Source organism: Mastigoproctus giganteus, chromosome 1 (assembly GCF_048544385.1).
Source record: "Mastigoproctus giganteus isolate SK-2022 chromosome 1, ASM4854438v1, whole genome shotgun sequence".
In the NCBI taxonomy this organism is placed as follows: domain Eukaryota; kingdom Metazoa; phylum Arthropoda; class Arachnida; order Uropygi; family Thelyphonidae; genus Mastigoproctus; species Mastigoproctus giganteus.
This window is the reverse complement of record NC_143575.1, coordinates 23,340,961-23,355,554: the sequence shown is the minus strand read 5'-3', so window position 1 is coordinate 23,355,554 and position 14,594 is coordinate 23,340,961. Positions and strand designations below refer to the sequence as shown.

Genomic DNA, 14,594 nt, shown 5'->3' with positions numbered 1-14,594 from the left:
CTTTGAGAGTGTTCCATTACTATACAAAGCTTAAAAGCCTGTGATGTTAGTTTCGAACAATCATAATGTTCGTTTTCACATTTGCGCTGAAACCAATATTTAACGAGCTAAGTTCTGGTTCGGCCAAGTATTTTTTGATTTGGCATTTCATAATACTCATTAATGGATAACCCCCATCTAAGAAACACTGCAGAGATTACCTTGAATAAGCTTAAGGCCGGTTAAGAATTGATTTGTAGCATTGAAATGGCCGACCAAGAAACGCAGCCACGATTTGATAATTAAAAAAAAAAAAAAAAAAAAACCCCTCTATAAAAGTTACCGCCTAGAATTTGAATCCAGGAAGAGGGTCAATCGCCGTTTCTTCTAGGGCAGTGGTTGTTTGAGATTTTTTTTTTTTTTTTTTTTTAACCTTCTCTCAACGTCCCTGGAACTCTTAAAGTATCTTTGTATACACTCCACTTTAAAATAAGAGCGAGTATTAAAAAAGTGTATCAGAGCATAAAACTGCTTTGTTTTACAATAATTTCTTGAAAATATCATTTTAATTCCTCGTTTTCATTTGATATCGAAGATTCTTTGTTTTAATGTAGCTAGCCCATTTTTCCATTCTGTAAATATGAGAAAGAACGAGGTAACCATAGATACGGGCGAAAACCAGAAAAAACCATGCAACCCTCACCCAACTAAATCCTCCCACCCTCTGGGAAAAAAAAACAACAAAAAAAAAAAAAACTGATAAGTTTTCCATGGATTTCGAATTCAACCCTTTTCAACATAGTGTTCAAGAACGGCGATCGTAACCACCGTGCCTACCAAGACAGCTCTGCATTAGGTAATCCAAGGATATTTTTCATATTATATTAACCAGTCCTTTCCTTAACTGTGCATAATTGTTATTGAGCAATAGAACTAAACTGCTGTGTGCTAGGAGGCGACAGATTTGTGAAAAGTAGATCATTGACTAATCGTGTCTTTTGATTAGCATGGAAGTGTTTTTTTTTTTTTTTTGATCGGAGGGAAATCGTTCTGAGACGTAGGACAGTATTGTATGATAGGGCCGATTTTAGATTTACTCAGATTTAACAGCCACTACAAATAAAATTATCGTCTAGAATAAAAGAATAATCCTAGTTTTATGGGCGCAATACTTAAGATTGCGTAATATCTAGCTGGAGGTAGGTGAAACAGTTTGTTGCTGGAAATAAGGCAGGATTCAGTTTAGGGATCGAAATTAACATTATTCTAATATAAATGATGTGGAAATCTGAATTTAGAAATGTTAATGGCAGACTTCACGTAGTGTAGGAGTTTGAGCGGTTAATGTTTCATCAAACTAGAGAATACTCTCCTAGCAGAACTTTATTATAAAGGTGAAACTTGCATTCAGTTTGTATCTATTAAATTTAGTATAAAGATGAAATTTTGAAAGTAATTAAGGACAGAAATTCGAAGATTTAAAATGCTCCGATTATCCTTCATATGTCATTTGACTACCTCTTAGCAGCTACAAACGTCATATTTGGTCTGATGCCATAATTTAGTATTAGTACTAGCAAAAAGAAGGAAGGAAGCAAGCTTATGGAGAACCGTCCTAAAAACCGACAAAAACAAAAATGAACGTGACTAATTTTACCTTTCTTAATTGGCTTATTTTTTTCACATATTTGCTCAACTCCAAAATTTAGATAAACTTGCAACTTCCAGAAGGGCAGATGTAGATTTATTTCAATAGCCAATCACTCTTTTGAAAGAAAACTTAAACATTCTACAATTATTCCCTCTCGGTTTAAATGTTTGCTCCCTTGCGGGTCACGCGAATAATGTAAAAATGTCATTGGCGTTTGGCTTAACACCTCTAAAACACCTTGATAAAAAAAAAAAAAAAAATTCTTCAGACGCCGGGTTTCCAAACGCTGACTTACAAGACTCAAGTTTTTGATAAGAATGGTTCCTTTGTGCCCTTAACCAATCTCATCGTCCTTTTGTGTAACCACCTCCAAGAGAGCCACATCTTTCTGAAAATGTGTTTCCAAGCCTGAAAGGACACTAAGTTCCTAACTTTGCAGGAGCAAGTGGGCTGCACCACGAAAAACAAAAGCGCGGCTAGGTGAATCCAGTCAAGTCCACGAGTGGCTATGTCAACAGCTGATAGGCATTGACGAGTTTAATAAGCGGTCACGATACAGCGAACTTATTTTAATCAGCCATCAAAGGTAGATGCATGATCAATCATCGAAAGTAGATGGCTGATCAAGCGTCCAACTCCTGACTGCATATCACAGACGTCTGCACTTCATCCCCGTGCTGCGAACACTACCGTTGGGACAGCGGATGACTGGAAGAAGGGTGTTCTGGTCTGAAGAATGTTTCAGAGGAATAGAAATGCTCATATGTGAAGGTACCTCACCATAAGCTGCCTTGGTACTGCACTTCTCGGAAAGCGAGAAGTGCTATAATTCAAGACGCTTCATGTAACTACAATTCAAGCAGAAGAGGTATGAAAGATACGTACTAGAGGAAGCAAGGCGTAATGATGCAGTATTAGTTACACCAGTTGTGTGTACAATGGTTATTTACGCATCTCGCTAAGTTTACTTTAACTGTTAAGAGTAGCTCTAATACGACTTGTTTTGAAGAAAATAAGAATGTCAGAAGGTTTAACCTTGATAAATAATTATGGTGATTTGGAAGATCGATTTGTTTTTTTTTTTAAACAGATGTTGAGAAAACGAATTATAGGTATTCGTGACTTTTTAAGAGCTGAAACTCACGCTTTTCAGAATTAAAATCAATTTCGATTCCTGGTTCTGGGCTTTTGTCGAATATAGTTCATGGCAAACCGGAAAATCTACTGCTTCTACTAAGGACATGTTTTAAATCTCCATCTAAAAATAACAATGACTTGGTAAAGACATCACCCACAATAAATGTAATTTAGCTGCATGTTTTTTTTTTTTTTTAGAAAAAAAAGCTCAAGAGGGAGTTAACGGAGTCAAGTTTTTATTTTTTTTAGTCGGTTACTATGTGAGTGTTTTAAAGTCATAAATTTGTTTAACTTTCATCTGCTACATGGCGTCTGACAAACGTCACTTAATTTTTTTGTTATTTGTTTAAATCTGGAAATAAAACTGCGTCCATCCCAACTGATGTTCTCTAATTGGTTATATTCTATTTTCAGTTTTCATTTCGATACACTATTAATTACGTGACATGAAATTTGTTTGGCGTTTACCAGACGCCAGGTGAGCAAAAGCATCTACTTTCTAGAAATTCCCAATCTCGCGTGGAGTCAGTTAGACCCCAGCGACAGATGTCTAACTTGCCGTAAACAGATGGCGAAAATAGACGTTTACGTTGCATCCCCTAGACGCTACGCCAGCATCTGAGCTGAATTGAGAGGAGGGGTGGGGGGGGTCAGTAATCTTAAATTCTAACAGTACGATAAAAACTTTTAGTTTCATTTATTTTCGTTGGATATTTTTTAATTGGCTTTAGCACAACTAAAAATTGATTTTTTTATAATTAAAATAGTTAAATAGACGCCATGCGAGTGTCCTTGTTACAGTTGAGAGTGAATGAAGGTTAGTTACACGCAGCTTTCTTATTGTTTTGGCAAGTGAAACGAGTTTGATCTTTTCCTAATTAATCTGATTCCGGACAAATGAGGCAGTGACGAGCTTAATAAGATGCCCCAATTTGCCAGTCTGCTCATACCATGTAAAAAAATAATAATAAAATAAAAAAATTTAAATAAAATTAATTTAAATTTTAAAAAAGTCTTTATACTCCGGGACAACCACACGATCAAGAGTTCAGAAGATAGACAATATAAGACAACACCATATTTAGCAATCACGCGAGCTTGAACCATGGTCGTTCAGGCATGTGTACTTGTGCATCCTTTTAGTTGACCACCGGGGTAAGGCAGCATTATGACACACGTACTTTGTGCTGCTATAAAATCTTTCATTGAAGCAGTAGCATGTAAAAAAGAAAATGATAATAAGTAAAAAAAAAAAAAAATAGCACAAACGAACATGTCAGAAACTTTATTGATGCTTTAGCACCGCCACCATACAAAAATGAAATTATAAACAAATTTCCAAGTACACCATTAGTGGTTTGTTCATTCTTTTAGGATCAAACCCGATTCGATCCCGTGTTCTGGACAGATTAAAAGTTAACAATGAGGTAAAGCGTAGCTCAGTATACATAGCCTCGTACCAGTATAGTTTTAGCTATCTAACTACTGGACAGCACACACAGGAAATATACAGCTGACTTAGCTTTGGACCACGGATGGTTGCAAAGGGGAACTCAATGGTAGTGGAAATACTATACATATAGGCAGAGGGATGGTAGAAAAAAATAAACACCGGGTAGTTTATCCTCTCAATCGTCTCGTATAGCAATGTTAAACGGACGGAATGTCTTTTAGTACCATGCAATGGAATTCCGTGGCTCCGAGTTACTCTTAGGTAATACTCCTCCAATCACCAACGCCCCACCTTCATTGTGGTGCTGTACAGTGCAAGGGGAGGGGTGAGTACGTCTATTCACAAGTATGGCTGACACTAAAGTGCCCACAGTTTGTTTCTTTTGAGGTTAGGACGGACACCGCGTGTCACCAGTAAACACTGTTGGTCTTGCGCAGCTGCTGGAACCACGGATTGGGTGGTCGGACTTCGTCATCGCAAACTTCGTTCCTTATTGGGGGCTCTTCTTGGGTGCTCTTCGGTTCACTGTGGGTCGTTTCCTTGACTATGGCAACAGTCTGCGCTGGCTTCACAGCCGGGGACGTGCCGTTGAGGTTACTGGAAAAATAAAGGGTTCTATTAGTCCTAAGCTCTCAGTATAATACCGTAAAATGTAGAACTGTATTGTGTTTTGACAATTAATTACAGTATTGAGTTTTGTATTTAATTGTGTTTTGACAGTTAATTAATCGTACATCTATTTCGCAATTATTCCCCATCAAATTCAGTTTACTCGGCCAACCCCATTGAATGGGGTGGGTGTAATTAGTTCTAACATAAGGGTGTTTTTTTTTTTTTTTTTTTTTTTTTTTGTCTCATTCCAGTAGGTTCGCTACTACTACAAGAAAATTATAAACGCTACTGCAAAAATACAGGCACCATCATGCCTGCGACTTTCTTATATTACAAGATGATCACAAGACCTGGCGTATCATCGAATATATTAAAATGACTGCCTTGCATTAAAAGAATACTAAATTTATAAGCAATAATTGAAGGATGAAATAAATTCTTAAACACTTCCTCATTCATTTCATAAATAGACGTTGTCTCAGTTCCAATCTCAATGATGTGCCCATTTCCACACAGTCTGCCAAACCCCATGTACTTTTTCTGACAGAATCTCAGTTATCGGTTGATTCAACCACTGCTCATCTCAGTTGTCCGAGTTATTCGCTTCAAAAGTGCTACTTGTGCATATGTCCGTTCTGAGACAGTAATTTGGAATTCCTCTTTTGGAATATTTCTACTACACTCTGTCAAATTCATCTGTTGCCTTGATCGTTCTCTCCACTCCACTAATCACTTGAAACTTGACTTTCTCCAGTCCATCTTCCCTAACAGTGAGGTAATTTTCCTTGGTGATTTTAATGTTCACAACTCCAGCTGGCTTCCGTTTTCTAGTCACACCGACCCAGCTGGGAGAGATGCTGAGGCATTTTGAAATTACTACTGAAATCATCTTACGGATTATTCATTTACTTACCAGAAAACCAGACAATCCTAACCACACAACCAACATGCTTGATCTTTTTCTTACAAACAACAACCCTTACAAGTAACCGGTAGATTTCGTCCTTTATCTAAACCTTCGTTTTCCAATAAATGTGCTAAGGCTATTCAAGATAAGAATGTTGCATATCGCAATTGGCTTGTATCCAAATCTCCAACTTCATTTAATGCCAACAAATATCTTATTTCATCTTCTCACGCATGCACGGTTTTTTTTTTTTTTTTTTTGTAGTTGTTGGCGCATCGGCTTCTGTGGCCATAATGCACCTCCCAAGGTTTTTTTTTTTTTTGTTTTTTGCAGTACTTTGATCCAAGCCCGAGGCGGGATTCGAACCTGCGACATTTGGGTTGCTAGGCAGGCACTTTACCCACCCGGCTAACCCGGTCGGCTCCATGCACGGTGCTATAGGTTCTAGTCCCTCTTGTGTTTTGGGCTTTCATTAAAAAAAAATAAAAATTCTTAAAAGGCATCAAAAATACTGTATACTGAAGCAGTTAAGAAATCATACTGACTACGTGATGTTTGTCTATATGTAGAACCGGGAGCGGAACTGAATCAACAGTACAGTCAGACTGACAAATTGTATGCAAATTTTATTTTGCCTGTAATGTTCAGTACAGGTAGCCCTCGATTTACGTCGGGGTTAGGTTCCTGGGGGACAGACGCAAATGGAACCCTTTATATAACGGAGTCAATCGGAAATCACAGGGTTAGGTTCCGGGCACAAAAAAATTTTACCCACCACTTTGCATCGATTGTTTTATTTTATTAGCATTCTTCATAATTGTAGTAATAATCGATGGAGGCATATTCATAGCCCTACACACATTAGGGCAGCTTTCACCAAATTCCATCCTCCGAATATTGCACTAGGATTCAATGAACTTCTTTTACCAGACACGACGTTTCTTTATTCTATTAAATTAAATACTTTATAACAAGATTGGCAAAAACTGCACACGGATATCACTATTTTTATTTAATTTATTAATAGCACAATGAATAAAAAATGCTAGCGTAATAAATTTCCAACACGCGTAAATAGAGTAAACAACCACCAACGAATGGTTCACTGCATGGACCTTTACTACCGCATCCACGAGTGGTTACTTTGCGGGCGGGAATCTTTCTCATCTATGATACGGATGTTCTAATTGCTGATCGCCTCAGATTATCCTAAATCACGTGAACAGTGCACGATACATAGCACAGTATGATGCCAATAAATTGTCTGACGACTTAAAACTTTCAATTTATAAAAAAATTACAAAAATAAATAAAAATGGCGTTGTGGTTAGTGATCGGCGCTATTGCGAATCTGCGCAAAACGAGGGCTACTTGTATTTGCACTCTATAGTGAATATGCAAATACTGAAGGAATTTCAGTTAGAAATTCTTTCAGTCAATGACGGATTCGAAGTGACCCAGTGGCGTATCCAGGTATCATCGTAGGGGGGGGGAAACATGGCCACCATGCTTTTGAGGTTCTTTTTTTTTAAACGCCTCCTGCGTTTTCTCTTTAATTTCAAAATTTTGGTTTGGAGGGGGGCATATGCCCCTTCTGTCCACCCCTGAATACGCCCCAATGTGACCTCCCCAAACGAGCGACACCTGGAGAAAGAATTATATTCTCAAGGAGAAGACAAATTTGGTGTTATGAGAAAAAATCTATTATGAGAAAAACTATAAAATGCTGTGTTATGAGAAAACTGACATTTCGCTTTAAACTATGCAGTACTAGCTTTAGGCGTTGTTCAAAAATTACGTCACGCTGAAAAAATAAATAAATAAAACATTGCATTATAGCCATAGTAGCTTATGCGCCATTAAACGCCCCCCATAAAACATAAAAGTTAATACTGCATTTATTGCAGAGTTTCTAATTTTATTCTCTTCAGTTTTCAGACTGCAAACAATATTTCCAAAAAAAAAGTTATCTATATTTTTGTATGAATTGTTTATATTATTTATCATTTGATTTATAAAGGTTGGATTTTTATTTTTGATAGAAAAAATCTTATAATATTTATTTATTTTAATAAATAAATTTTATTTATTATATGCGAGAGATTTTTAATAAAAATTTTATTAAAAATTCATAGGTTATATTTTTGTATAAGACTCGTGAACGTGCTGTTGCTTGTGAAGAGATAGATATACACTGCCCTACCATTAATATCCGGACACCTGCCTTTAGACAAAAAGAGCTTTTATTTTGTCATATAATATTTGTGCTGAAACCTTTTTCTTTTATGACAGCCTTCAAATCTTCGCGGCATACTCTCAACCGGCTTTTTATAAATGCCATGTGATATGTTCCTCCACTCGGCCTTTAACGCAGCCACCAGTTCGGCCTTGTTCTTTGGACGATCCCGACGTGTACGTACTGTACAATCTAATACATCCGTTCAGATCAGCACTCTGAGCTGGCCAATCCAACTTTTCCACACCCATGTCCTCAAACCACTCTGTTACGACCCGAGCAATATGGCATGGCGTGTTGTCTTTCTGATACAGGAATGGGCCTTCCCCGAAGTATTGCCATAATGTTAGAAGTGCATAATTCTCCAGGCTGTCCTGGTATTGCACAGCATTCATGGTTTTGTCGATAACGACTAATGGGTCAAGCCATGAAAGGAGCTCCATACCATGACACTGCCCCCACCAAATTTCATTGTTGGGAGGATACAATCAGGAAGGAACTGTTCCCCTGGCATTCGCCACACCCAGGAACGGCTATCAGACTGGTAGAGTGAACCTCGACTCGTCTGTCCATAGGACTGTTTTCCACTGCTCTACAAGGATTCGCGCCCGCTCCTTACACCATGTTAATCGGCGTCTCGCATTTGTTGAGGTGATCAATTCCGTTGAACGTGTCGTCTTGCATGCCCACTTTTGTAATCGTCATTTCGAAGCCAAGTGCGCATAAATTGAATGGCTAAGTTTAGTGTTATATAAAGTTGTAATCTTAGTAATTAATTGAAAAGGAGATATTTACTTTTCGCTTCTATTAAACTCAGAAAAAGAAAAATTTTATTTAAGATAAAAATCGAAACGCGCTCGAAATGTAACGAACTGCTTACGTACATTAACTAACTTCTTTAGTATTGATTTCTATTAAATTTAAAAATCAAAACTCCCAATTGCAAGTCGGTCCAATATCCAAATATTTTTGGATATTGGACCGAATATGGACACAGAAATTCTGGAGAGATTTTTCGCTGAAGATTACCTTTAGCATTCCGTCATACGCTAAGTTGACGAGCATATCAAGCTTCACTAACTGGAAGGTGGCCGCTAATAGATTCTTAATCTACTTTTTGGTTTCATCTTTAATCTACTTTTTGGTTTCAACGTACCAAAGGAACACTTTACAGAGTTGTGGCAATGGAACCATTAGCACCACAGTTCGGTCTTCTGAAGAAATCCTGATATCTTATCCTGCACAGTGGAAATCATGATATTTCGGCTCTGAAGTTTGGGCTATTCAAGATATCGCTGAGGCAGGCCACTTGAAATCATAGAAAAGTCTTTATTAGCATCAGTTTTGCTGGGTGGTTTTATCTCATCCCTCAATTCAAAAACTCTTGCGAGCACTTTTCCCCTGGTGCTCCATCACTGCTTGATCCCAACGCACCCTTTCTAGTCCACATCATTGCTCATAAAATAATCGTTAACTTAACGGAAATGAACTGAACTAAAGTCGTCGAGCCCTTCTCAATCGCATATACATCCCCACATGGGCCAAGAGTTGGTTCATACTCTGGGCATCAGTGGTTTTGTTAGCACCTCACGCGATAATTGCTCCTCCACACTGATTCCATGCGACGTTCAACAGTTGTCATCTGACAAAGGAATTTTCTTAATAGCTCGTTCTGCCTTCTCTCCGAGCAAAATTGTCATTAATTTTGCGCCTGACTTTACAAAAACTCTTCAGCCATATTGTGACATTTACCTGATTTTGCTATGAGGAGCACGACTTTCAAACAATGCGCCTGTAGTTTTGGTGTCTTCTCCGCTCTTAACAGAAATCATTGATTTCTGGACAGAAAGCAAACTCGATTGATTTACACGACACTTCATATGCTTTGTTTGAAAATTTCGCGAAAGCTTTGAAGTCTTCCTGGTATCATTTAATAAAGTTTCATAGCAGACGACACATGGGGGGGGGGGAAAGGATCACGGGTCAAATAAATCCCATTTTCAGATATTCATTGTCACTGCATGTTTCCACTGGTATTATAAATTTCGGTACTTACATTACTATTTATATCAACATTTTACGCTTCAGTAAACCACTTTTGAGCGGTTGATCCACTTCTGCGAACGGGAATGATAACGCAAGATGACAGCAACTATCAACAAAACTGCAAATTTAACGAATGTAAACACGTTAGCAGAGACGAAATGCATACAAATGCAGCCGAAAGAGGCTACTTAATACGTCCAGCGCAATTTCAACCTTGAAAGAGGGCAGGTGGTTGGGGAAGTAGTGTCTGTAGTAGCCGATCCAGCTACTACAGACAACAATGGCAGTTTTAGCAGAAACAGCTATAGGCATATCTTTCATTTGTTCAGGGTCTGATGAAAGTTGTTTCAATGCCTTGAAACCGACTTTTTAGGGTCGGCATCCACTCGCATTTCCAACTCACGTTGTACCAGTCAGTGTAACCTGAATGTAGAAAAGGGGAACCCAAGAAAGAACCCTGTAATACACCATTCAGGTTAGTAATAATTAGATCAATGCCAACAAATGGAAAGCATTCTATGTTGCAATAAACCACAAGTTCATTTTTCATTGTTTGTAATATCGTCAGTTTCGAGAGTGTGCAACAGTTCCAAACTTGGCACCAATTGTCTGTGATAAATTTAAACGGATAAAGTAAAGCTGATTGCTATCACTCTGTCTCCTTCGTCTCAGTGGTAAAGTAATTTAACGAAATTAATTTTATCCAGTAAGAAGGCAATGAACTCGAGGCAAAATGAGCTTTTTGCTAGGAGATAACCGTGTCGAATCCAGTTTATTTCGCGCATTTTATTCGCTACAATTTAAATAAAGGGCATGAAATAGATTTTGCACCTTGACATTTCACACACCTTCGACAGTGAGCACCCTAACATCTTACGCAATAAATCACTTAGTCATGGCATTCATCCACCTCCTCCTATCCAGACCACCGTTATTTGTAGCACACAATATTAATGATAGTCTTTCTGTAGACCACATGTCTGGTGGAATATGCATGCTCACGACTGGAAGCAGCTTTAACAATTCAAACCTGGAGTTTTATTAGGTTGAGAGCAACTTTTATTTTATTTTAATCGAGGTACGTGTAGTCTGCAGATGTCCATTTCTTCATCAGCGTGGAAAAACAAAAACAACAAAGTGAAAGTGTAAAAATAGAATGACGAACAAATGAAAATAAAATTATTTATTTTTTTTTATTAATTTTTCTTCTCTCACTATCTCCTCTTAACGGATGCACGCATATTGGACTGTTTTCCGTAATGAGGCCAAATTAAGAGAGAGGAATATTCTATTAAAGGTAAGAATCCAAACAGCAAGTGGCCGAACTGTAATTTTGGGGCACGGAAACTGTAATCCGTTTTAATTAAGGGAGTGGATTTAACCATATTTTAAATATCGTTACGAGAATTACCCAATTCAGAGAAGGTAATAAAAATTACGCTAGGATTTTTTGTAACTAATTGGTTTTTGATTAGATAAGGAGATCACCTTTTTCCTCCTCTTTCTGGGATCAGAACAGTTCATCCATTTCATGAAATTTTTTGACCTTTGCAGTTCGACCAAGACCAAAAAGGCGACAGTAGTACTGAAGGATAGTTTCACATCTCTTCATAGATAAAAACTTAACATTTTCTGGAAGTAATCACGATCGTTAACAGAGGCTCCACAGGATACCTTGAAGTGGGCTAAATTTCAAAGGGCTGGCAATCTCCAGAACGGCCATGTTCTGAAAGACATTCATCCATAAACGTTCAGCTGTTACGTTTTGGGAAGTGTCGAAATCCCTCTCTTGGTTAGTGTAATAACATCGACTTGTTCTCCTCTGAGAGAGAGATTCTCACAAGAGTGAGAGGAGATTTACCTTTTTAAAAACCATGCTGGTTCTGGAGAAGTAAGAGTACTTTAATAATTTCCAATGCAGAGTGGCCTCTAGTTTAAGACACCTTTTTCATAGATCTTATGCAAAGGAACGATGCTAATCAATTTCAGATGTACAGGATATATGCCAACTTAGGTTGACAAGCATGAGAATGATGCGAGCAAGAGTAGGAAGAGATTTCCAAAATAAGATTTTTTGTTGGAAGAAACGCAGGTCCTGTCAGGGCTCACAGAAAAATGGATAAGGAGTTTTCAGTCAAAGAATCATTCTGTTTGCAAAAGGATGCAAAGCGTTTTTCGAATAGATTCGTGTTTATTAATTACGAATCGGACTTAACTGGTAAAAAAACATTAACGTTAACTTTTCATTTCAGAAAATGGCAAACCTAAAATGCATTTGCGAATACATTAGAAGTCAGATGAGGCCCCACGCAATTTAAAATCCCAAAATTACCTGAAGTTTGTAGTCTTCACACCTTCCTTTCTTTGAATTAGCTGTCTCTTCCACGCAGGAATGGCATTCTGCCTCTTTTCTTCCGCTTCTCTCTGGAAAGGAAACAACTTTTAATATTTCTTGGGTTGCATCAAATTGAGTATTTTAAAATATATTTTTTCAGGTCTTGAACAAATTTTGGACACACCACAGCAATTGTACAAAGGCTGAATTTTGCTTTCGACAGAAAGCGAGTATGGACTAATCATGCAAAGTCGCATTTTAGCAATAAAAACAGCTGTGAAGTTGCGCCGTGCATCGGTCTCATCGAATGGTGTCCATTTTTTTGTCCAACCTGCAATTTTATGCACGACTGAAGTCATTAAAAACTTGTCCAAATGGTTTTTGTATAAAGTGGGAAAGAACTCAAGTCCACATCCAAATTATTTCAAAAGGGAGTTAATGGCTGTGAAAGGCTACGATTATCCTGATTTCGCTTCACCAATCTACAAAATGTAGATAATGGATTTGGACTTTAGTTTTCATCCCGCACTATCGACAAATGGTAGTAAAATTTTTTGAAATAAGAAAAATAAATCTAAAGGAGAACAAAAAATGCTTATCAACTACGTGCAGCTAAAGACAATTTCAGCAGACTAATCAAAGTGAAAAATTCACATACCTTAAGCCATTGTGGCGTGTGGTGCGAGGAATTGTCGTTGGGCTAATGTGCTTAGATTGGGTGCAGAGTTCATTGGGCGATAGCTAATGTGCTGTGTGGTTAGAAGATCGATGAATTTGAATGCAACTTCCATATTGTTAGTTTCAAAATGCTTTTATAAAGGACAGGATTACCTCTTGGGCGTACTCACCTGCCTTTGTTCTTCTGCTTCCTTTCGTGACCTCTCTGCAGCTTTTTTAGCTAGCATCTGCCTTTTCCAGGGGGGTATTAAGCAACCATTGCTGTCCGTTTCAGGAATCTGATCAACAAAGTTCTCGGGACGGAACTGCTGTGCCAGATCGGCAGTCTTCTTTTTATCCTATAGAAAGCAGATTCACATCTGTAACATCTTGGCCCGCAGAAAGTATATTTAATACGATACAAAACACTTAGGTTAGCTGGTTAGTCGTACACAGGGGAGTTAGGGTGGATGACGGCACAACTTATCGATAGTTAAAGTAACACATAGGGACTAAATGGCTTACAAACACTACGAAGATTATTTCGTGCGAAAATCTGGCTCTTCCACTTTCTCCATTTATGGTTTGGCGAATGTCCCACTGGAAGCAGTTCTGGATTCATTTTGCGGTAGCTGGCGTTCGTTTCGTTCATTCGCATTCCTAAACATTGTTAATGTCGGAAATAAACTGAACCTTAAAAGAATAAACAAAGTCTAAGTAGAATTACGAAATCTACTTTCCAATGCTTTTAAAATGGAGTGTACTTGAAGTCTTGAAAAGAGAGAGAACCAAGTAAAACCATTTCCTTCTAGGTTACTAAATCCGTAATTATATAATATCGGTGTAAATACACCATAGTTTACCCATAAATTTAACTACATTAGTGTAACGGCATCGTTTGATTTTATCTCATATTGTGGCTGTTTATTTATGGGTAAACTATGGTGTGTTTACACCGATATTATATAGTTCATTTCAACCCATAACGTATTATTCCTCGAGCATTTAGTACTCGAAATGTGTAATGTACTGTAAAGTTATTGAGGGGTGGGGATACACACACAAACATAGGGTGATTTCACACGCCCCCTTCCTTTCGAGAAGGAAGCTAAAAACGAAACAAAGATAATTTCATTTTTTATTATAAGTTGACTAGGGACCGTCCACATATGTCTAAGAGTTTTTCATTGGTAATGGGTCAGTGTATAAGATACAATCTACCTGACTACCTAATTTCACCATAAGTTCCAAACTTTTTCTTTAAAAATTTATAGAAATTCGAATCTCAATTAAATTTTGCATTCATTATTTTTCCAAATCCAGCATGACAGATAGTATTTTCTTCTTAAGATTTTCTTTTAAAAAGCTCTGTTTTTCTTGCATACTGTTATAAAAAACTTCTTAGATTAATAACAGGCGTAATAGTTTCGATATTCCTTTTATTCCATATTCCTTTCGATATTCCATCGTTTTAAAAGAGGGAGAGTTTAATACGCGATGTATGACAGAGAAGCAGATCATGCTAAATTTCGTATTACATTACTAGAATTAATGTGCATAATATATGGATGATCCCTTGTG

At 37.6% G+C, this 14,594-nt stretch overlaps 1 protein-coding gene across 7 annotated transcripts in view; it reads right to left on the bottom strand.

Annotated features, from left to right (window-relative positions):
- Nucleotides 1-4,075: 4,075 nt before the first annotated feature.
- f (espin protein forked) overlaps nt 4,076-14,594 on the bottom strand; it is a 219,842-nt gene continuing 209,323 nt past the window's right edge. For 6 of the 7 annotated variants that reach the window (XM_090371952.1, XM_090371969.1, XM_090371960.1 and 3 more), the window contains 3 exons: nt 13,205-13,372; nt 12,354-12,445; nt 4,076-4,817 (listed from right to left, as the gene is read on the bottom strand). In XM_090371952.1, coding sequence (XP_090228078.1) covers nt 4,628-4,817; nt 12,354-12,445; nt 13,205-13,372 — 450 coding nt within the window. In that variant the 3' untranslated portion in view covers nt 4,076-4,627. The remainder of the gene's footprint in view (nt 4,818-12,353; nt 12,446-13,204; nt 13,373-14,594) is intronic. The other variant, XM_090371977.1, reaches the window with a different exon arrangement.